This window comes from Thalia democratica, chromosome 7 (assembly GCF_965202585.1).
Source record: "Thalia democratica chromosome 7, ktThaDemo2.hap1.1, whole genome shotgun sequence".
Taxonomy (NCBI): domain Eukaryota; kingdom Metazoa; phylum Chordata; class Thaliacea; order Salpida; family Salpidae; genus Thalia; species Thalia democratica.
In genome coordinates this window covers 4,850,530-4,875,432 of record NC_139171.1, presented here as the reverse complement: position 1 = coordinate 4,875,432, position 24,903 = coordinate 4,850,530, and the positions used below count along the sequence as shown (strand labels likewise).

Genomic DNA, 24,903 nt, shown 5'->3' with positions numbered 1-24,903 from the left:
AAACTTCTGAATAATATTATTAATGTAAACTCCAGCCAAGGATTGTCAAAATTAGATAGTTTCGAATAGTTAAAAATTTTTTATTTTACAGCTTGAAATGTTAGGCTCGAGTAACTTTTAGTAAGTAAATTTTTGGTTTTATAAGATTAAGTAGTATTAGTTCGGTTCAGAGTTAAAATCAATATAGAATTAACATAAAATTTCATACTTAATTCAAAATTCTAAAATACTCGATAAATTAGCATCCAGCCGGAATCAAATCTTTTTTAGAATTATATTCTATTCGGATCCGGAACCTTGTCTAAAAATAGTATTTTGCCAGATCCGGATAATATTATTAAATAAGGATCCGGATCTATAAAAGGATCCTGCTGGATCCGGTAAATCACTTACTACAAATGCTCCGGCCCGCTGAGGCTTATTTTTTTTTTTGGATCCGGCCCGTCAATTATTTACGTTGCCCACCCCTAGTCTAGACTGACCCATGGTATTTCTTAAATATGTTTTTATTCTCTTTAGAGATGAAAATGTCCTTTCAGCTTCAGTTGAACACATAGGTATGGTTATTAAAATTTCTAGAAGTTTTATAGTTTCACAAAAACTATCAGAAAGATTGTTATTCTTTATGTACAGCAGAGTTTTTACTAATCCCCCTTTGTGCATTTCTTGTCGATTATAAATAACCATTAATTCGGTTTGTAGCTTTTTACAATTGACAACAGGATAAAAGTTGTTCACTGCTTCGATAAGGTCAGAAGGAAAACATTTTAAATAAAACGAATACATATTTTCTAAAAACAACTGGGATATTCTCAAGTGTCCTGAAAAGTTAAATCTTTTAGCAACATTTACCCTTACACTGTCACAAACTTCTTTGGCGGAAGAAGAGAGGCATATTTTTGCATGATCTGTAACACTAGAATTACGAACTCTATTAACAGCATCTTGAAAATTTTTCACATGTTGTTCGACTTTTTGCACAGTTAGATTAGTGCTTTGCATTATATTATACAAAATATCTACTTCTGGCATAAGCTTAGAAAAAATCTTCAACCAAAAGTTGAACTTTTCATCATTTAAGATTCTTATGCAGTTTTCTGCCGCAGCTATAGTTGAATAGCCGCAACTGTCAGTGTGATTAACAAAGTATTCAAATCCTGTTAGTAACTCGGTTTTCCTTTCTGCAACTTTGCATACGGTTTTTGAGTTGTAATTCCATCTAGTTTTACATCCAGATGGAACATTTACTTCAACTACTCGTCTTCTTTCTGGTGACTTAGAAAAAAAAGTAGGAATTTGATCCAATTTAGCGAAAAAACGTTTTGCCTCTCGGTTGCAGCTAGCAGCCATCGAAAGCACCAAATTTAGCTGATGAGCAGCACAATGTACGTAATAAGCGTTTTTATAAACTTCCTTTACTTTAACATGAACCCCTCCTATTCTTCCCTTCATGACTGAAGCACCGTCATAAGTCTGAGCAATTAATTTTTTTTTGTCACCCTGCAGGATTTTCTCCAGCTCATTTAAAATAACTTCTGAAATACCTTCTGCATTTACTCTTTTTGACTGAAAAAAAACCCAAAACCTCTCAACGACACTGTCATTGTTGGTATATCTTATCACTATAGACAATTGGTTTTGCACGCTCACATCTGTTGTTTCGTCCGCAATTACTGCTACAAAGTTTGTCTGCCGTACTTGAGATATAACTTCCTTCCTGTAAATTTCCAAGGCACACAACAAAATTTCATTTTGTATAGTTGGAGACAACCCTGAAAATGCTTTACTTGTTTCAAAGTGCATTTTAAGATCTTTGTCAAGTTTGCTAGCAAACTTAAGCAAAGATCTAAAGCCACCAGGGTTTAAAGAATCTTCCATTTCATTATGCCCTCTCAAAGCTATTTCTTGGAAGCCACAGAAAAGCACACTATCAATTATAGTTAACAATACTTTTCTGTTTTTCAGTACTTCTCGATTGTGTTTATCAATGCTATTCTTGTAGCTTTTGCTCAAATGAGCTTGTATACAATTTTTGCCGAGTAAATTAAATGATACCATGTTGTCGATGTGCTTTGGCGAATTGGCATGGGTTCTAGTTCTTTCAGCAAATTTTCCTAATTTTTTAAAACCTGATTTGGTCCAAGCATCCTCACCACCAAACAATATGCAAGGAAAACAGTACAGAGCTAAAGTATGTTCACATCCACACAGCCACTTATGCGTTGTGTAATACTCCTTGTTGAATTTTCTCTTGAACTTTCTACCTATTAAACAACACTAAATAAATATTATAGTAACACAAAGCTTTAGAGTTGCCTTCTTTAAAACAAAAAATACTTAGCTAAGTGCCCTTTAAAAAATCTTTAACAATTTTTAAGGGGTTATTTTTCTAAAAGCTCATTAAATTTTAAAACATCCAAAACACTCATGTTAAGCTAAATAATTGTTAATATAATACTTTTAGTACTATGAAAATTACCATTTCCTGATAACTTGCATAGATTGCTTAAAAATGAAAATCGACTGATTTTTTGTAAACTTTTAAAATTTCTGTGAAAACTTACAATCATATTTCTTTTAATAAAGTTATTTTAAAAGTACAGCTTTAAAGTAAGTGTGTTATAAACTGTTTTTGTTGATAATAGAAAATAAACAAAACTCTTTATGACTCAACCAACAATATAGTTATATTTATGAAATTTATAAAGTACAACTAACTCACAATTTTTCAAATAAAAAAGTAAATAAATTAAGGCCATAGAGGGGAGGGTGGTTAAACATTTTTTTTTTACAAAAATTAACTTTCACTTTTATATGAAAGCTTTAATTACAAACTATAAGCCAGTTTTTATAGAATGCATGAATATCATTTAACATTTGAGATGTTTTATTTTTTGTAAAAAGTTACCAATACAAATGTATGGACCGCAATTTTATCAGGGTCAATTTTCTGGGAAATTTTAAAGATTATTAAAAATCTATCTTCTTCTTCATTTTTCAAGCAATCTTTTTAAATTTTAGAAAATGATCCTTACTTTACAAAAAAAACGTAATTTATGAATTTTGATAATTAAAATAAATAAATACTTTATAAAAAAAACCTTAAAATTTATTTTTATTTTTCATAAAAAATACATTGTTACCACAATTTTTTAAATTCACAAGTAATGTTATTTTATTATTGTATAAAGATTAAACTGTTAAAGTTTGAAGAAGATTGCTTGAAAAATGTAGGAGGACATAGATTTTAAACAAAATAGTCTTTCCCTTCCCATAGGGAACCTATTATGCGGCCCAATTTTGACTAGTCATATCTCACAAAATAATTCGAATTTTTTATTAAAATAAAAAGCACCTTATTGCTTAGAAAAAAATTTATAAAATAAGATCAACTTCTAAAAAACGTGGCTTACCCCCCTATGGCCTTAAACTACAAACAAATAGTCAACTAAGTATAACAATTAATGCCTCTAAACATTTTCTTTGTGCATTTTCTAGATAATTTTAAGTATTTATTTTATATCAACAAATAGGATTGTATTAAACTCAAAATAACTCATACTTTTAGTTTGTTGCAGCTTTTAATATACTATTTCTATCTTTTATATAAAAACTTTAAATCTTCAGTATTAAAATTGAATGTCTTGAACTTTTTATTTTTTTTAGAAAAAATCTAAAGAGCTAGTTTTTTTTTTTTTTACTTCTACATTTTTGGATATATTACAATATAAAACTGTAAAAATATATATTAACAAATGAAGAAAATCTGAAATATAAACAAAAATAAAAATTTCATACCACTTGAACTGCAGTCTTGAGTAATAGCAATATCTGGTGTTGGTCTGCTATTTTTCAATTCAAGTTTTTCAACTTCAGATAATTTTCCTATCTGACATATTTTTAGACTTGCAACATTCCATACAATACTACTTTGCATATTTTTTTTAGATGTTAATCTAAAATTAATGAAAACATATTTTCACTTTTTATTTAGTATTATAAAACAAATTTTTAAAAAACAACCAACTTTGAAGATATCAAGATTGCCTTGCCACTCTTTGAGTCAAAATAACTGTCCTGAGTTAGTTTAAAAATATCATGTGTCATCATAGGCATTTTAAATTATTTTAAAGATATTTTTTATTGTTTTTAAACTAATAGAAACTAGGCTCTTAAAAAAAAGCTTTAAAAACCACTAAATCTACCCTGAGTTAACAAAAAAACAAATATATCCTTAATCAGCCTGAGCTTAAAAATACTTAATTTTATAAGAAACTAAAAAAGTTATCCTAGTTTTAACTGAGTCATACTAAAGTTTTCCAAAACTTCATAGAATCTTGAGTTACCCTTAGTGCGTGAAAAGATTTTACTAAATTTTTCTGATACAAAACAAAAAGTTTAAAAGATAAATTTTTGAAGGTCAACCTTTTCCATGCTTTTAAAAATTCACAAGAAATATAGCTTTTCATTTATCTTGAAATCAGTTTTTCGATGATCTTTAGGGAATAGCATTTTTTAAATACTACAAACAGTGGGTAGAAAGAATTTTTTTTAAATACCATTTAAACTTGATTTAGAATTAAATAAATTTATAATTAATTAATAAAGTCTTTAAGACTAAATATTGATTGTAAAAAATCTGTTTTACAAGTTGCTATAATATTATTCATGATGTGACTGAAGAAATTTTAAAATAACTAGCCACAAAAATTGATTAATTTTTAAACTTTTTTGATTTGTTTGTTATCTTAATAAAAAAAAACTACTTTTAATAAAAATTTTAAGTTTTGGGTAATTTAAAGAATATTTTTTGTACAGTGAGATTAAAACTGCAATCACAGTATGAACTGTTTATTTATTATTTGTTAATTTTTTTTTGTCAACTATCTTTTAAATTATGTTGTTAATATTTTTTGTTCTTCAATTTATTTTTATTTTATGAGCAGTTATTAATTGCTATTTTTACTACTATTTGTTTATTCTTGAATCATTATCACTATAAAACAGGTTTAGCTTTATGGTTTACTAACAAAATGTTAACATTTGTCCTTGTAAAAAAATCTGTCATAAGGTTATACTACTCCGGTGCACTAACTGGTTGCGTACTGTTTGAGTGTAAATTCTTATGAAGTTAATAAAGTTATAAAATTTTTCCATATGGAGTTTTGCATCAACATTGGTGCACATTTGAAATTACGCACCGAATCAGTATACTGGGTAATTTCCCTAACTTGTCGCTAATTGGTATTTGAAATTTCGTTTTACTTTTCAAATACCAGTTGAAAAACTTAGTTGAAAAACGGCAAATTAATCAGAAAAAATAAAGAATATAGATATTACGTTTTTTTACTACTTTTTTTTTTTTTTTTGGTGGCACGCATGCGCCAGCGTCCCTCCCCACGCTACGCCCCTGTTAGGTCTTAGGACCTGTGGTACGAAAAAACCTTTTTTGTTATCAAGAAGCACACCACAGATGCCTTCTAACGTCTTGTCCAAAACGTATAAGAATCTATGTTTTTCTTCAAAAGTTTCCAACTAAAATTACTTTAACTAAACTGTTTGCCTAGCTCACTAGATAGAGAATTATTATTTTAAATATTTTTAACTAAATTTAAAGATTATTTTTTGTAACTTGTAATTATTGTTTTCAAATTTACTTTTGTTTTCTCAAGGATTACTTCAAAAAAGAAAAATAAGACTTAATTATATCAAAATAAAAGTCATGTCATTGTTTGGATATAAAACTTGGTAAACAAGTTTATATATCGAATTTACACTTTGTTGATTATAAAAATAGTTATATATTGTATTTTTTTACAAAATAATGAAAGAAAAATGCAAAAAATAAAAAAAACTTTTAAAATTCTTTGAAAAATGAAAGTTTCTCTTTAAAAGCTTAGTTATAATTATGTTAATTTCAATGAATAAAAAGTAAATAAATAGGTTATACAATATGTTTATTCTTAAAGAACGTTGTGTTTTACTATTTTTTTAAATAAAATAAAATACAAAAACTAAAAAAACTAAAAAAATCATGTAGAAAGTAAAAACTTTTCTTCGTGTTCTCAATTGTAATTTTGTTGTTTTTTAAATCAATTCCTGACTTTATATGTAGAAAATATACAATACAATTAAACTATTAACCTACGAATATCTACTAAAAAAATGTCAGTAAAAAACTAAAAAACACAAGTTTTCCTTAATTTAGTACAAACTAAAAGTTTTGGTAAAAACTAAAGTCATCATTAACTAAAAAAAAATATATATAATCAAAATAAAACCTATAGAAATATTAGTAATCTGTTAGCAAAGTTGAAAAAGGTGAGTTAACTATTTGTATTAATTACTATAATTATACTAATTACTGTTTAACTTACTATAATTACTGTAGAACTGAAAACTATTTTAATACTAGACAATAAACTATATCGGATAATACTGCTATTTGAATATTTTCCAACATTTTGATAAACTAAACATTGTTCTATCTATGTTTTGATAGTTCTCTAAATCGACTGTAACTTTATTTTTTAGAAAGGTAATTGTGATCAAAACGCATAAACTTGTCGCATTTTTTAAATAATACTAGGTTTTAATTATGAAATTTTTTCAGTCTGCTCATGACGTCACCTGATTAAAAGCCACAAGCGTTTTGTTTTGCTAAATAAATATATTTATAGTTACTTCTTTATAAAGTAACTTTACATTACTAACTTCTTCAGAATTTTATAAGTTGTTGCAAACACAACTTAAAGTTAATCATTTAATGTAAATTTAACTTCATTTGACAATACTTAAATAGCGAGAACGTAAATTCTTATCGCATTTTTTTAAGGTCGGTTTTATATTTTAAGTCTACCCTTGAGTTCACATGTTTAAAACCACATAAATTTAGTTGTGGGACAGAATCTAATAATAATTTATTTCTAAAGTTATGTTTCCCTCATATCTTTATAAAAGTGGGTATTGAAATCATAGAATCTACTTAAACTGTGTTTTATTAATACTGCTAATATTTACATTGGTAGATTGTTTTATTATTAAGTTAGGGCTTAAAACTTGATAATTGAAAAATTAAAAAAATGGAGCATTTAAATTTATGCAAATCATATTCTCAAAGCCTAAAGCATTTGTTACATAAAAATGGATTTGTGCAACAAAAATTTTATTTTTAATTTTCAAGTAATAAATTAATCTTATGAGATGTTTACAAAATCGTTCCAAATAACTAATAAAGCTATCAATATAACGATCAATTTACTTTTATGATGTTTTAGGGTTAGCGTTTTATATATCTAAAAAAATAATTGACGTTACAAAGTTAACAAAGTGAAAACATCTTTATTTAAATTTTTTTTAAATATATTTTGGTGCAATGAAGCGTATCTGTTGCAACAACTTTGGTTAAGAATTAAAAAAAAAATGAATGTGAAAAGTATTATTACTTTAAAAAATATTTTAAAATTCTCGTAGATCTGTAACAAATTCATTAGTAAATTGAAATATACGTTTAAAATTTCAACAGTTTATATTTAAAAAAGTTACACAAAATATCAGAGCGTAAACATGCTGATTATTATTTAATGATTAAGTATAACGTTGTGTTAACAACAGCAGTAAAACTTAGAGAATTTTCGATTTCATGATGATGTACCTAAAATTACAAAAAACTTTTTAATATATTTTTGTCGCATAGCTAGACACTTGTGGTTTTTCTACAGATGACGTCACGAAGAAACTTAAATTTCTTTTTGATATGATTTCGTCGCATTCATTTTTATGTTAGTCATAACCATGTTTTATTGATTTTTTTTCCTTTCTCACAGTGAGAGCTTTAGTTATAGTCACCATATTTTTATTGCATTAAATAATTAAACTATGTAATAAATTTTTTCAACAAAAAAATTGAAATTTTTTGTTAGTTAACTATTTGAACTTATATACAAAATCTTAAAGACAGTATTGAAAAATTGTTTGATAATATCTATTTTTAATTACTTTTGATTACTTTTTGTATGTTGCAATTGATCATGCAAAACAAAATATAAAAAGCTAGTAATTAGTCTTTCTTAAATTTTTAAAGCACAGTTTTTATTATTAAACAACTTTTCAGAAAAGAATTAGTAAAATTGTACAGTCTTAAGTTAAAACTAAACAGTTTCTAGCTAAAAAATTGATTTATATGTGCAGTTAATTTTGAAATAAAAGCTTGTATTTTTGAATAAAATTCTAATTTGCAATAAGAACTTTATTTTAATTTCGGATGATAAGTTTAAGATGATAATAAAACTTAATAAAACAGAAATCTTTATTTAAACAAATTATACTAAACGAGATGTGTTTACTATAAATTTTTATTTTAACAGTTTATATGTTTGCTAAAGATTACTTGAGTGAAAAAAGATTATATTAACTAAATTTAGAACATTTATAACTAAAATAATTTTTTTCTGTTTATTTTAAAACAATTCTTTATAATATATATCGATAGTTAATATAATGATAATTTTTACAATTAATATTCACTAGCTTATTAAACTACAGCATTTCAACATTAAAGTAAAAAAAAAGTATTTGTTTTAAGTGAAACTTATTTAAGTTTGAAAAATATAACTAAAATTTATTGTATTCTTAAATTTAAGAACTAAATATTAATCATTTTGAGTTGTGTTGGTAACAACGATTAAAATAAAGCCCTAATATGATTCGATTAACAGGATTAAATTGAATTTGTTTTTCTCGCACAACAAAACGCTCGCGATTTTTTAACGAGTTATGACAAAAAAAGAGCTTCCAAATAAAAACAAAGTTTTGTTTATGAATGTAACATTTTTTTAATGATAATTATACTGCTAGTTTTTTAATTAATATTTCAGATAAATGTTTGAAGTAAATTAAAACGGTCATTAATTAGATATAAATTTTTAAAAGTCTTATAAGTTTTAATAAGTTTTTTTAGTTCTATTTATCAATATTATGAAATTTTAGTTAAATAAAGTAAAGGGCTTTGTTTATTCACTTGTTCACGAAGTAAAAAAATAATATTAAAAAATTATAAATTTATTATCTTAAAAATAAATTCAGAAAAATGTCAGAAGGCTCGTTTAATATTTTTTTTAAATATTAAACAACTTTTTATACGTTTTTAGTATTTTTTATTATTTATTTCTAAACTATTTGTTACCTATTTAGATAAAATACAAGAGTTTTCTCTTTACTTATCAAAAAACATTTTAGTTACAAATATATAATAAAATTAATTACATTAGTATTCCCTTCATGTAACATTTCTTTGGTGGCTTTTTGTTTACACTAAAAATATTACCACAACATAAAGAGCTTATGTTGCTTGTATAATTAAAATTTTGTTTTGTTTTAATTTAGGGTCAAGTTTGTAGAAGTATAATATTTTTTTTACTTAGTTTTTAGTTATCTTTTTATTCTTTAACTAAATCACAAACCCCAGCCTGAAAATTGGTTTATATGTAATTATTTTGTTTTTATGTTGTGTCCATGACATTGTTTAAAATTGCGCCTAAAGTTCGAGAGAAATGCAAAGTGATTAAATTTAAAAACTATATTTGTATATGTTGCATAATAAAAGCTTTACGGTTTAAAAGCAAATGAAGTCACGCGAAGATTTTGTGATAAAATTATTTTTGTTGCAAAAAAAATAAACTTTTGTTGTTTTTTTAATTATAATTAATTTTTTTGACTAATTCTTTTAAAAACTTATATATAAATGTTATATTCTAAAGCTCCGAGCATGTTTACAATATATGAGTTTTGGCAGGATTTTCAATTGAATTAAATTACACTGGTCTGGTATCGCATGGTTTTTGTTAGTTAAATTGTAACGGTTTTTTAAGAAATTAAGAGTTTTAATTTAAAAAAAAATTTTTGTTTGTTTTGCCTTAAAACTTCACATAAAAAATTTGTTCACTCCTTTTTTCAATTTATTAAGTATATTTTGTAGTCTGCACTTCTTCGAAATACTTTTTTTTGTGTTATATTGTTTATTGAACGACAAAAAAAAACACTTTGGTTCATAGACCTGGTGTACAAAAACCTTTCGAGTTAAACCTAATAGCTACTTAGTGTTTTGTGCTCAAAGTTATATTTTATTTTTTCTTGAACTTTTATACAAAGTTGAACGTTTTGGTCGTACACCACTTTGATACAGTTCAACGTCAAGTCTGTACAAGTTACAATTCTTAAAATTTTCAAATTAATTATAGACACAGTAATATAACTTATTTGAATATTTTTTAAACCATGTTCTGCTGTTTTATATAATAAAAACTCTTTATATATAGTTTAGTTTTTGTCTTAAACTTATAAAAACAATTTATAAAGCAGTAAACATTTAGAAATTATAAACTAAAACAAAATATGCTTTACCTGGGACAAGATTTTGATAGAATACCATTTTACCTATTTATAAACTTAAATTTAAAAAAAATAACTTAAAAAACACATCTTATTTTTCAACCAATTTTCAGTGTCTAAATAATAATCACAATTTGTTTTTATAAATGAAAAACTGTTAGTCATAAACGAAATATATAGGAAAACATTTTAAGACCCTCATAAATATTAGGTAAGTCTACATAAACTTTTCATTTATTATAATTAAAATGTTTGACAGGATAAACTTTTTGTCTTTGCTTAAAAAAATTGAGTGGACTAGGACTAAGTTAACAATATTCATAGCATTTAAAATTTATTTATTTGCTCAACAACAACAATAGTTTCAAATTAACTTTTAGATGTTTATAAAGTTTGTTTAGTATTTAGCTGTAAAGGAGTAAAAATAAACCTTTTTTTTAATGTATGTGGACTTGTAAGTAATAATTTGTGTTTCAAGAAATATAAAAAATTTAAAAATTAAAGATTTTTTGAATTTTTTCAATGATCCTGGTAAACAAATCACTATTAATAAATATACTAAACCATAAAACAGAACACATTATAATAAAATGATTTGAATGACTTAACAAATTACTTCTTTTTTTTTTTGAATTGAAAATATAAATTTCTAACTAACAGTTTTTTATTTATCAGAAATATCAGGATTACTTAGTTTCAGTCGCAATTTTTCTTTTTTGATTCTTAAGACTTTTTTTAAACTTAAAACTATTAATCATTTCTAAGCTGTGTTTAGAGCAACTTTTTAGGTGTTCTCTTTGTTTTTTGTTAAACTAATTTGTAAATAAAAATTTTAGACTATATTTGTGTTGCACAACTAAACGGTTTTCTTCCAAAAGAAACTTCACAAAGAGAATTTAGTGGTTTTATTTTTTAATTGAAAAACACTATAAAACTTAGTTTCATTTCAATTATAACTCCAATAAGAGTTTTATATGAGACATCACTAATTTCCGAATTGGAAACAAAATTTTACAAAAAGACAAAAAAGTAGCAAGATTTTAATTAATTTATTTATTTAAAAAGTTGAAAACAAAAATTAAAATACATTTTATTTTTTGAACACTTTGATTAATTCTGTAAGGCTAATATACATACAATTGAGTGGACTAGGACTAAGTTAACAATATTCATAGCATTTAAAATTTATTTATTTGCTCAACAACAACAATAGTTTCAAATTAACTTTTAGATGTTTATAAAGTTTCTTTAGTATTTAGCTGTAAAGGAATAAAAATAAACCTTTTTTTTAATGTATGTGGACTTGTAAGTAATAATTTGTGTTTCAAGAAATATAAAAATTTAAAAATTAAAGTTTTTTTGACATATAGATTGTATATAAGAGATTTTACAAAAGTTTAATCTAGTAAAAATAGTAAACCCAGATATATCTTACCAAAAAAAAACTATTTTAAAATAATTTTAACTTTAGTCACTTTTGCACAAGAAGAAATATTGTACAAGAGTAAAAAAAAAATAAAATAAATTAAAATTTTAAAAAACTTTACATAAATTAGCACTGACCAAGGGTAAGAGTTAGGGTAAAAGTGATGGTAAAAAACAAGAAACAAATAAACGGAAAAATAAATAAATATAAACGTAATAAATAACTTAAAACATCAAAGTATAATAATTTTAAAGTAAACAACCAAGGGTAAAGATTAAAGGTAACAGTGGTATTAACAAAAATAGTAAGTACAAGCTAAAAATGTTTTTCCGTAAAAATGCTTAAATCAATTTATATTAACAATCCAGTTCATAAATTTTCATTTTCTTTAATTTCACTAGTTTAAATTACAAACAAAAATAATAATAGATAATATTAATTTCAATGTTGATTAATAACTTAATGTTTATTTATTTTACAAATGATACAATTTGAAGCCTCAATGTATATTTGATTTTCATTTTAGTCAGTATAAAGTTAGTTACTGTATTTAATGCCTTCTATTTGTTATAAAAAATTTAACAACTAGATAAAAAAATATATATATTGAAACAAATATAAGCTTTTAGATTTTGTATTGATTTAAATTATTTGAAGAAAATCTTTAAAGCAAATAAAACTATTTTAAAGGATTAAAAATCTTAAATAAAATTGTCTTCGAAACTGTTTTGTTTGTAAAAACTGCGTTAAAACAAATTATTTAGAATATTGTTGGTGTTTACCAAACAAATATACAAAACTGTTTGATTATGTAATAAAATAGTTTTTTCATACATTTTAAATATCTTTATAGATACATTTATATATTTTTAATGGTTAAATTTTTTTCAGCCGAGCTTTTATATTAAAAACTTGGTTTTAATCCATATGTTCTAGTGTATAGAAAATTATTCTGTAATATAAGGTGTTGTTACAAACACAATAAGTTTATTATTTGGTTTTAATTATTTAATCATGAACTGTTTGAAATTTAAACAATCATTGCATTAAGTTTTTTTATTTTATATACAATATAAAAACAAAACTTTAATAATCTTTCATGTATGTAAATTATATTAAAGTATTAAATTTGGGCGTTACATATTATTTTATTAACTAAATAAAACATTAAAGTTAATGAAACCTATCAAACGTTTTGCTAATCGATAAACAGTAGGTTAGAACAAATATGTATCAAATTAATATTTTATTGCATTTTAAGTTTTAAAATAAATTTAAAATATATATTTTTATTAGTTTTTTAATTAGTCATCTTGTGATAAAAAAAATCAAAGTAATGTTTTTAAAAACAAAATCTGTATTTAAAAAATTTTCTTGGCAAGTTTTGCTCACAAATTACTTAAATTAAACAATTTAAAGTGTTAAAGTATTAAGTTTATTTTAAGAGGACTGAAATATTGTGTTGAATAAAGAAAAACATACTAAGCCCTTTTTAAATAAATTTTAAAAAATATAACATTACACTAGTTAATTAAACAAAATTTTATGCAACAAACTTTTAACATATTATTGTTATACAAAACGATCTAACTAATTGTTTTTTATTAGCAAGTGAAAAAACATCATTCCAAAAACTGTCAAAATATAAAAATATGTTTCGATTGGCTTTTAATGATCTTAAAATTGTTTTATAAACAAACTTAAAGCAAAAGCAGTGCATACTAATTGATTAACATTTTAAGAGTTCTTAACTTATTTTCAAAACTGTTTAAAATACAGAGCACTTAGTTTAGTAGTTGATAACTGAAACTTAGTTTGTTTATAAGTATTTCGTTTTTAAAGTATTAAGTACTACTTTAATTTCATAAGAGTTTTTTTTCTGTGATTTAAAGCTCGCAAGAATAGAATTTTATTTTTTATTATAGCTTAAAATGAAGCAAAAAAACTAAATAACAAAACTTGATAACTCAGAAAAAAAACTAAGTTTACACAGAAAACTCTTGTTTATATATTTATAAAGTGTAATTATTCTACTTAAATTTATCCCAAGCCAAAAGTTGCTGGTATGAATTACATATAAGTATACTGTGTTAGCTAATGTTTGTGAATTTTTACAGTGAAGTAACTTACAGCTTTATAATGAAAAAGTCGTCTAAAATACTTAATTTTTTAGTAAGAGCCATACATGGTCTATTAACTTATAATTTAAGTAAAGTATAGTTCATTAACTTATAACTTTTCAAATTCGTTTGTTTAAAAACCTTGAAAATTACTATGTAAACAAACCTTTATTTTTGATACAAAATTTAAAACTTATTTTATATTTATAATATCAATAGTAATAAAATTTTGAAACAGTGTAGAAAACTTCACTTACAAAAATTTAGACAATAATTATATTAAATTTTGTATTTAAAATAAATTTATTAACCTGTTTAATGATTTTTTATACTTAACTTGTATAAGTAAATAAGTTAAAATCTAAAAATTAGAACATAAAGCCATTACAACAACTAGATGTAAAAACATACTGACTTTAATAAATAAGATACAATAGTTTCCTACTATTTATTTACTTAAATTTATATAAATTAGTTTTATTATGAACTAATTAATTTTAAACTTCTCAACGATCAGTTTATTAAATGATAAAGTAAATTGTAATCGACATTACAGAGCTAATGGAATAAAACAGGAAAACTGCTTAAAATATTTATAAACAATATCGAAATTACCGGGTTAATAAAATAAAGCATCATAAAAATTTGTATTATTCAAAATTGGAAAATTTTGCGCTGACACATCTAAATTGTAAAACTATTTATTAAAAATTTAAAGAACATGTATTTTTAATTTCAAAATTATTTAAAAAGTAAGGTTTTAAAACTCACGTAGATGTACACAAGATTTGAATGCGAATTCAAATACATGTTTAAAATTATAAAGGATTATAATTTAAAAAATAACATAAAATCTCAAAACGTAAATTTGCTGATTAATATTTAATGATTTAGTTTAACGTTGTTTTAGCACCAATAAATGATGTTGTAAATTTAATTTCTTTATTAGTGTACAGTTTTAGTATTACTATACAAAAACTTTTTAAACAAAAGCAAATATATAACATAAAAAATAAGCTTTTCATTGTCAATATTAAGTCGTTTTATTCTATACTGTTTTAAATAAATTTTTTTTAAAGTAAATGACTTATGTAACACTCAGAAAATAAGTGTTTCAAATTTGTATAAAAAAATTGAATTACAAAAATTAAGACAAAAATTTTATTAAGTTTTATGCTTAAGATAATTTTTGAATGTATATAATGAGTTTTTATACTTTACTCCTAAAAATTAAACAACTTTAAATCTATAAATTAAAACACCAAAGTCAGATGTATAAAAAACTAAATTTCATAACTAAATTACCTCAGTTTCAAACAATCAATTTACTTCAATTAAAAAAAAAATAGTTAGGAGCCAATAAACTCTATATTTTACAACGAACAATTTACTTTTAAAACAATTTAGGGAAACGATTTCGAATATTTAAAAAAATTAAATCGAAATTACGGAGTTAATCAAGTGAACCATTATATAAATTTTTTAACCTAAAATTAAAAATTTGTGCGCTGACGCGTTTAAAACTCACGTAGATGAGCATCAGATTCGATTGTAAATTGAAATATATGTCTAAAATTTTATTATGTTATAATTTAAAAATTAGCGTAAAATTTCAGAGCGTTAATATGCTGATTATTATTTAATGATTATGTATAACGATGTGTTAGTAACAACGGTAAAATTGAACAAAGATGATTTGTCACATCGCATCCTATGGTTATGAAAAACCTTTTTAATATATATTTGTCGCATAGCTAGATACTTGTGGTTTTTTACAGGAGACGTCACGAAGAAACTTAAAGTTCTTTTCGATATGGTTTCGTCGCATTTTTTTTATGTTGGTCAAAACCATGTTTTGTTGATTTTTTTCTTTCTCACAGTGAAAGCTTTTGTTATAGTCACCATAATTTTGTTGCATTAAAAAATTAAACTATGTAATAAATTTTTTCAATTAAAAAATTGATATTTTTATAGTTAACTATTTGAACTTATATACAAAATCTTAAAGACAGTATTAAAAAATTGTTTGATAATATATATTTGAATGACTTTTGATTGCTCTTTGTATATTTCAATTGATCATATGAAAAAAAAAACGGTTATTAGTCTGTTTTAAACTTTAAAAAAAAGCTTTATACTAAGATGACCTAATAGCTAAAACTAAAAATATAAAACTACTAAAAAAAAAACGTTGTAGTGTAACTTTTAAACACTCAAAAAAATTAAACACTCAAAAATTAGATAAACGCAGTATAAGCGGTGTTATCAAACTGAATGATACTAATTAAGAACCTTCTACTAATTAATATGCTCTTAACTTTTAAATAACTCTAAAACATATACATGAGATTTTTTAAGTTGTTAGCTTTGTAATATTTAAAAAAAAATAAAGTTGAAATTGAACCCTTGAATAAATATGATAAAATACTAAAGACTATTTTACTTTTGATAGTGTTTAAAAATAACACAAGATTATTTTAAACCACAGTTTTTTAGTGATAAACAAATTTTCAGAAAAAATATAATAAAATTGTACAGTCTTAAGTGAAAACTAAACAGTATCTAACTAGTAAATTAATTTATTTGTGCAGTTAGTTATAACGATTCGGAAATATAAGCTAGTATTTTTGAAAATAGTTCTAATTTGCAATAAGAAGTTTATTTTGTTAATAACTTCATAAAACTGTAAAAAACTAATACATTACTTAGTAAAATTAAATGTGTTTATGTTTCGTTCGAATTTTTCTTTATAGTCTCAATAAAAATCGTAATATTATATATACGTAAATATTTTGATTTGTTTTTAAATAAGTCTTATACACTTATATAAGTAGTCATTTGTGATAGTTATATCATTCAATTTTTGTTTAGAAATATAAAAATAAACACAAATCTTTGACTTGGTGAAAAAAAAGTTTTCGGACTATCGTTTTAATATCTTTATACTTTTTAGAATAATTTAGTACCATTTAAGAAACAATTTTTATAAACAGCTAGCTTTATCAACAGAAATTGTTTAAATTTATGACATTAAAAACAGTTTAAAGCATACATATAAATATACGTTGAAAACCACTACCATATACAAACGCTCGTTTGCTTAATAATTAACAATTATTTTATTATTAATTTAAAATTCATTATAGCTTCTTCATTAAAATATCAGTTTCCAATCTCACACTATTTACGTTTAAAAAATTAAATTTCTTTTTTTTTATGTTGCAAAGCAAAAGATTGTGCGTTTTTTGATAAGAAGTCATTTTGTTGTTTAGCGCGTGTTATGTTTATTAACTGCAAATAATAAATTTCTGTTTTGTTAGTGTCTGTAAAAATTATGACTATTTAAAAATTAACTAGATGTCTTCATCGTTTAAGTATTCGATCCAAATCTCACACTATTTACATTACAAAAATTAACTTAGAAAATATTTATGTTGCAAAGCAAACGTTTATGTGTTTTTTTTATAAGACGTCATTTTGTTGCATGTTTCTTAAGTATGAATATAAGTAGTTAAGTTATAGTTAAGTTAAGTATAATGTTTGAAAGATTTACATATTTCAAAAAAAAAATCAACTCTTGGTACATAAAATTTACCTAGTTAGAATACTTTTTTGTTTAAAGATTTTAGGTTGAAACTGACAATAGTATGTTTCAATTATGTACCACATATACAATTTAAATTTAATAAGTCAAATAAAAACGACAAAAAAGTAGGGATCATGGTTTCAAAAGCTAATTTCAGTAAATTAACATACTCAAATGTTTTATTGTAATTGTTTAAGGTTAAAGTGTATTACAGTAATTCCTGAGTGATATATATTTTTTAAGACCTAAAACGCTATTGTTATTGAACGAAAAAAAAATATTTTCTGAAAAATTATGTCAAAGGAATTGATGTTCAGTTATATTTATCTGCTTAGTCAATAACTCAACTTGCGTTGTTCACTGTAGTAAATTAATTCAGAAATTTTATGATAATAGTTTTAACACTTTGATTAGTTTAATCGTATTAAATTTTAAACATTAAGATATCGCACTAGTTTAAAGTATGAAAACTATAAATATTTTAACATTTAGTTGAGACCCTGATTAAAGTATTTTAATATTTTAGTAAAATCTTTGTAGAACAGTTTTAAACAGAATCATTTGATTATTCTGCAAGCAAAGGTTTCTACAGTCTTTAAAATGGTTAACTCAACGCTTTATAATTTTAAAAAATCCAAAGATCGTTTTTTTAATTGGACTGGAATAGGATTTAATAACTTTAATGTAAAAAAAATTAAATGGTCAGTGTTTGAAAAAATTTTACGCAGATTGAATGCAGAAGCAGTTCATTCAAGTAAAAACTTATTTTCTGTATTTTAGATTTATAAAAATATATAAAAGTTCTGTTATCTATAACGACCTAACAAAAACATTGTAAAAGTAAATTACTTGATTAGCAAAAAAAAAACTCCTGTAATTGTTTCTTAACAAAAAATAAATCAAAAATTAAAAAAAAACCTACTTAGCATATATACCTAAAGACATAGAAAAAAAAATTATAAATAATTATACATAAAAAAACCTAAAATACAATAAAGTACACGTTTTAACTGTAGCTTAGTAAAGATATTATACTGAAAGTTTTACCTTAAATTAACTAGTAAGTAACAAAGTTCTATTTTTTAAGCTAATAAAACATTTCAAACTAAAAAATAAATACATAAACTGTAAAAAAAGCAATCTATTGATAAAAACTTCTAGATTGTTTTATAACACTTTTAAAAGGTTGTCGAATTTGGTTTTTTTGCGATAAATTGATGTAAAGATTCATTAAGATTTTTTTTTATCTATTTATTATCTTTAATACGATTAATCAAGTTAGTGCAAAAAACTTCTTCCAAATTTTCTTTTCCAAAAACACTTAACATTGTTATAAGCTTCAAATTTTAACTTTGCATGAATTCATTACAGCTTAATAATATCAGGATCGCTAAAAGTCACGCAGTTTTTTACATTTGAAAAGATGTCGCATTTCAGAGCGCTTAGTGACGTCAAATAATACACTCACACAAATGTTCGCTCGCGCGATGTGTATAAAATATAAATATATATTTAAATTCGTATATATTTTATTTTTGTTTGAATTGTTTTCAATTTAGAACGATGTCACGACTACATCGTAAAAGTTTACTGATTAATAATAGATTTTTGTAGTGATATAAAATTTTTAAGTGTTTTAAATGTTGTTTTCTATACGGCTTGTGGCTTTTATTTTGTAAATCTTTAGTTACAATTGGGAAGTGTATATTAATTGCGCCGAAATATGTTTGGCTGTTTTCAATATCTGCAACAAACTACTCTAAAGCCCTTCAATTGTGTTCTTCATCAAAATGCGATCAAAACTGAGTTTCAATAAAAATTTTAAGAATCACAGCTACTGATAAGTGTTTTAAGTACCTTAAATTTTATATGAATAAAATAGTAGTTGTATAATTTTCTTAAACTGCCATATTTTTTACTATAAAAGTAGGAATCAAAAAAACTTATAATTTTTAACAAGTAAACATAAATTAATAAAACAGTTTTTACTATTAAAGTAACCTTGAGTTTTAGGCATTATCTAAAACAGCTATTTAATACCCTCTATATGTTTGTTTAGATTAATTTTTCAAAGTTTTTAAATTTAAACTATTTAAATTCACTTTATTGCTTAATTAAAAGTATTTAGATACAAGTTACATAACTTAATACCATAATCTAATATTTTTTTTATGTTTAAGTATAACAGTTGCAGCTAAAACTTTTACTAAGAACTATCAAACTTTTCCTACATTGTTTAAAAACGCTGTTTTAAATTTTTTAAGATTTAATTTTTGTATTAACACATTAATATTAATCTGCAAAATATTTAAGGTATTTCGAATGACGTCTAAAAGCAACTTTAAATGCGATTAAAATTTAGTTTAATTAAAAAGATTTTAAATTAGTTACAGTTATTGGTTAGAATTTAGTCATCTTTGTTTTTTTATGAAAGAAAAAAATATATATACGATAATTAATTATAACTGAAATGTTTTGTACTATAATGTAATGAAAACTTTTAATAGTTTTTAACAACTAAAGCTAAACGAAAAATAGTTGTAATTTCTGAGTAACTTATAGCTTTAGGTATCTACTTAACAAATTAATTTTTTTGTAATCTATATTTTAAAGTAAAATAATTTTTCAAGTAGTTGCTTTAAAATTCACTGTATTGTTTAATTGTGAATTTTAAAGAAATAAGTAATCATTTTTTTGAATCCAACAATTTAACTAATTTTTTATTTAAAGTAAATTAATTCTTACTAAAGCTACAACTTTTATTGATAAATAACAATTGTTTCCTATCTCGATTGAAAATTTAGTTATTATATTTTATATTTTTACATTGCACGAAATTAACATTAATACTTTAAAAGTTAAACATTCATTAACTTGAAGCTGTTATTTAAACAAAAACTGAACGTATAAACTGATATTGTCTTGTTAAAAAGACTATCTTTTAAAACATTGCTGTAAAAAATAAGCTCTAAATTATTTTGATATTACTAAATATTATAATTTTAAAAACTTGAGTTTATAATAAGTTTAACATACTTGATATAAAAAGTTTTCAAGTTTAAATTTTAGTTTTAATATAGAAAAAAAATATTTTAATCCATTTAAAATCTTAGACAACTTAACATTTTCAAAGGATTACTAGTTATTCAAGTTAAGGTTTTTTAACATTTTCTATAAAATGTCTAGTTCACTTTATTCTGTCAATACAAAACGGTAATAAGAATGTTTTTAAAGTTTAAATATGGTTTGTTTTAACAATGCGTACAAGGCAACAATTGAAATATTAGGGTGTTTGACCTACATACCAAGTGGCTGATTTAATTTGATTAAAATCAATTTTTAATTTATAGGACTCAAAAAAAAAAGGCGCTTGTTTGAATTTAAGTTGTGACGTCACTAAGAGATTAAAACCAAGTTTTAAATAAAAATACTAATAATAATAATAATATTAATTTAAAACGTTTTTTTTTTACATTTTTAGTTGTTATTGTTTATTAAACATATAACTTTATTCTAAAATAATTTCTTTATATACAGGTAAAATATATTTAAAAAAAGATTTTTTTTTTTCAAATTATAATTTAGAATTTTTCAAGCAATTTTCAAATATAGTTTTTAATGATTATTTTAAAAAATATAATTAAGAAAAACCAAAATTAATCTTTACTACCCAATTTTAACATTTTTTTAAGAAGTGTAACGTAAACATATTTGTTTAAAAAAATAATATTTCAGAAGATTTTAAAATATTTATTTAGAAAATTTATAAGCTTTGTAAAACAGGGAAAATAAACAAATTTGGGATAAATTACATCTTGTAATTTATACTGCTTGGTTAGAGATATTTCATAAAAATGTGAAACTGCCTTTTCACGTCAATTGGGAGAAACTCACAGTGTTAAACTGCTTAGTAATAAACAGTTTCATTAAAATAACAAATTATTAATTTACAGCAGAATTTATGACAAACCTTATAAATTACATTTTTACTAAATGTCAAGACTGAGTTACGCACAATTTATTTACTTGTTCAGTGGTTAAGAATATTGTATAAATAAACTAAAATATCAAACTGCAATGTTTTTACAATAAACTGTTTTTATATACGTTTTTATATATATATATATATATTTACTTTAAGTTAAAATTCTTAAGTTTTCTGAATGCATAGCTTTTTTCACTTTTTTATAAGTAAAAATTTTCGTCTAATTTGAAGTGTATCTTATAAATTTTGATCTGTATTTAAGTAATATATTAAATATATACCTAAACCTGACTAAATTTAATCCTTAAAGCAATTACAATAACAAAGCTAACTTATTAAAAACATATAAATTAACAAATAAAAAATTGACATATATTACCTACTTAAACTAAAGTTTTATGTACAACACAAATAAACAAAAATGTATCCTAAAAGTTGTTTTAAAATAATTATATTTGTAACTTATAGTTAACTTTAGGAATTTTCAAACTTAACCAAAAGTAAGAATATATTTTTCTAAAATTGATTATCTTCTGCTCTAAAAGTGCTTAAAACGTAGGTAAATTTTGGACTTTAAAATGTTTTATATATCACTATCAATGTATTTGCTTTTGGTATATGTACATTGGCTAAAAAATAAATAATTACGATTTTCTTAATAGTTACATTTTACATTGAAAAATGTAGATAGCAGTGCTTGTTTATTTCAATAATATAGGAAGTTATTATACTTGAAACATATCAAAAGTAACTTATCTTAACGTACTAACTTATTAAAATATGTTACTTTTTACTTTAAAAAAATTATGTTTTATACTACAGAATAATTTATATTTTGTTATCAATGTTTTTGCTTTTTGTATATGTTTGTTGACTAAAAATAATTTACTTTTTTTAATGTTAAAATGTAACATGAAAAAAAAAATAACAATGCTTGTTTATTTGAATAATGTATAAATTCATTTAAAGAAACACGTTTGTACTTTAAACGTAAGGTACTTGACGATTAGTTACATAAAATTTCATGAAAGAGTTCAAATTACCTACGGCAATGTTTTAATTGTAGTTGGTTTAAATATGTCTATACAAATTATGCCAATTTTTTTTTGTTAAATAAAACTAAATGTTATTTTATGATTAAACTATTTTGTTGTATGAATAAGTAGTTTTTTCTTATTAAAAATAAGTGTTAAAACTTTATCAATTAAAGTTTTAAAACAGAGTTTATATAATCATGCAAGCAATTTGTATTAAAAAAATTTAATACCTATTTGGAGAAATAACAATATTTTAAGCTCAAAATCGTCCATTAAAAATTTGTAATAAAAAAAAAATTATTAATTATATCTAGTCGTAATCTATTTTCAATTGTTTTTTATTTTAATTATTTGTTTAAGAACAATTAATTGTCTCATATGTTTAAACTTTAAAAGTAGTATAGGTAGTGTTAAGACATTACAATGTATCGAAAACAATCTTTAATATTTTTTATTATTTTTATATACACATAATAAAAAAATTTAAGGTAAAATAAAAATATGGGAAAGTTAAGGAACTATATTTTTCAATAATTTTAGTTTATTAAATATAGTCACTAAAATATTGCAGTATCTAGATAGTAATAGTCTTAAAAGTAGTCTGAATTTAAAACCTATTTGTACCTAGGTATTAAAAAATGGTTAATTAGTTTCTTCTTACTTTATAGTTTAGCTTTATCAACTACTTATTTAATCACAAAATACTTATTTCTTACAAAAATTGTTTGTTTGAGATTATTTAAGAAATTTTAAAGTATGACAAAATAATCAATAATAACTTAAAATACTTGGTTTTCAAAAAATTTATAGTTTGCTAGAAGTTGAAAAGCTTTTTAGGTTTCTGTGTCGTTTTACTAATATATTTGAAAAATAATAATAGAAAGAAATTTTAAACTTCTTATATACGGATATACTTCTAAAAGTTACTCAAATTTTTAAGCTAAAATATTTTTTAAGCAAAAATTGTATTATTTAGCCGACGTATAGTATGTATTCTCAGTATTTGTCAGTTTACGCTAACAAGTTTTTAATGTTCAAATTAATATTATTATTAAAAAAATATGTTAGTTTAACTCAGAGATTGACACTCCGTATTCTTAATTTAGTCTTACTAACTTGATAATCAATTAAAAAGGAAAAAGCTGCTCGCCAATCTTCTAATAAAAAGCAATTTTTAACCAAATTTGTGACAAAAAACAAAAAATAAGCATATTGTTAAATATTAACTAAAAAACAACATAGAGCTTGAATGTAAACTTAGACACTAAAATTTATATCTCAACTTTTTTGATAAGTATGATTTAAGCTGTGAATAACTTGGGAACCATAGATGTTTTGGGATGCAGTTTTCTCATTGTTAGTAAAATGAGTTTTCAGTAGAGTTTTTAACTATTTAATACTTAATCTAAAAAATGCTTTCAGCAAAATTTTGTGCATAATTCTTCTAAGTTAAAACATTGATATTTCAAAGAATTTAAATTCTTTTCATAGCTAATAGCTTTAAATTTATGTTGGGCATACTAAAATTACTAAATAAAGAGTATATATAAACGTCAAACAAAAAACATTGTCAGCTGTTTTTTCATAATAATTAATTAAACTAAAATAAAACTTGCTATGATATATTTGAAATAGATTTAGTGTCTTATTTAAGAAATATTATTTCTTCTACTAAGACGATTTGTGTTTGAAACTATTTTTAAGAGCTTAATTGTAAGTACTTTCAAGTGAAAAAAACTTCTACATTTAGTAATACTTGAATATTTTTCAACTAAAAACTAGATCAAAAATAAACATTGTTGAAACAACATACTAGAAAACAAACTATTTTCCGGTTTTTTAATGCTTTCTACTATAATTAATAAATTGTGAATAATGATGTAGAAATCTATAAAAAATTGAACACTATTGTTTTAGTCTATGTAGAATAATTAGATTATAGCTCATTTTAGTGTTTAAGTTATATTTGTTTTTTTTTTCAGATTTTACATTGTTGATAAATTATTGAACTAAATTGACAAGAAGTTATTGTTCATGTAAAATCTTTCTCACCACCACGCGACTCAGTATTCGCAAACTATATCTACAGTCTCTTCCTCTCAACGTCAGAAGAAGGGACGTGTCAACATAGGAGATAAGTCCCAACATGTTTCTTGCCAGAATTGTATAAAGTTTTTTTTATCTTTTCAACGAAAAAACTAACCAAAATAAAAAGCCTTTCAGATACTGATTATCTTGTTGGCGTAGTCGTTCAAAAAAAAAAAAAGTTTGACACGTGCCTTCTTCTGACGTCGAAAGGAAAAGACTGCGGATTTAGTCCGCGAATTCTCAGTCACATGGTGTCTTATTTCTTTACTTTC

At 23.1% G+C, this 24,903-nt stretch overlaps 1 protein-coding gene across 1 annotated transcript; it reads right to left on the bottom strand.

Moving 5' to 3' along the window:
* Window positions 1-444: 444 nt before the first annotated feature.
* On the bottom strand, window positions 445-24,691 carry LOC145840728 (zinc finger MYM-type protein 1-like). The gene is made up of 2 exons (XM_082948055.1): window positions 24,631-24,691; window positions 445-2,264 (listed from the first exon to the last, which is right to left on the bottom strand). The coding sequence occupies exons 1-2, from the start codon at window positions 24,689-24,691 to the stop codon at window positions 445-447; spliced, it is 1,881 nt and encodes a 626-aa protein (XP_082804181.1).
* Between the last annotated feature and the right edge of the window lie 212 nt (window positions 24,692-24,903).

Excerpts from the sequence above, each read along its gene's own strand:
- LOC145840728 (XM_082948055.1), bottom strand. The coding sequence starts at position 24,691 with ATGTTGGGACTTATCTCCTATGTTGACACGTCCCTTCTTCTGACGTTG. Across the intron at positions 2,265-24,630 it reads GACGTTGAGAGGAAGAGACT|GTAGAAAGTTCAAGAGAAAA; the intron begins GTAGATATAGTT and ends GTTGTTTAATAG.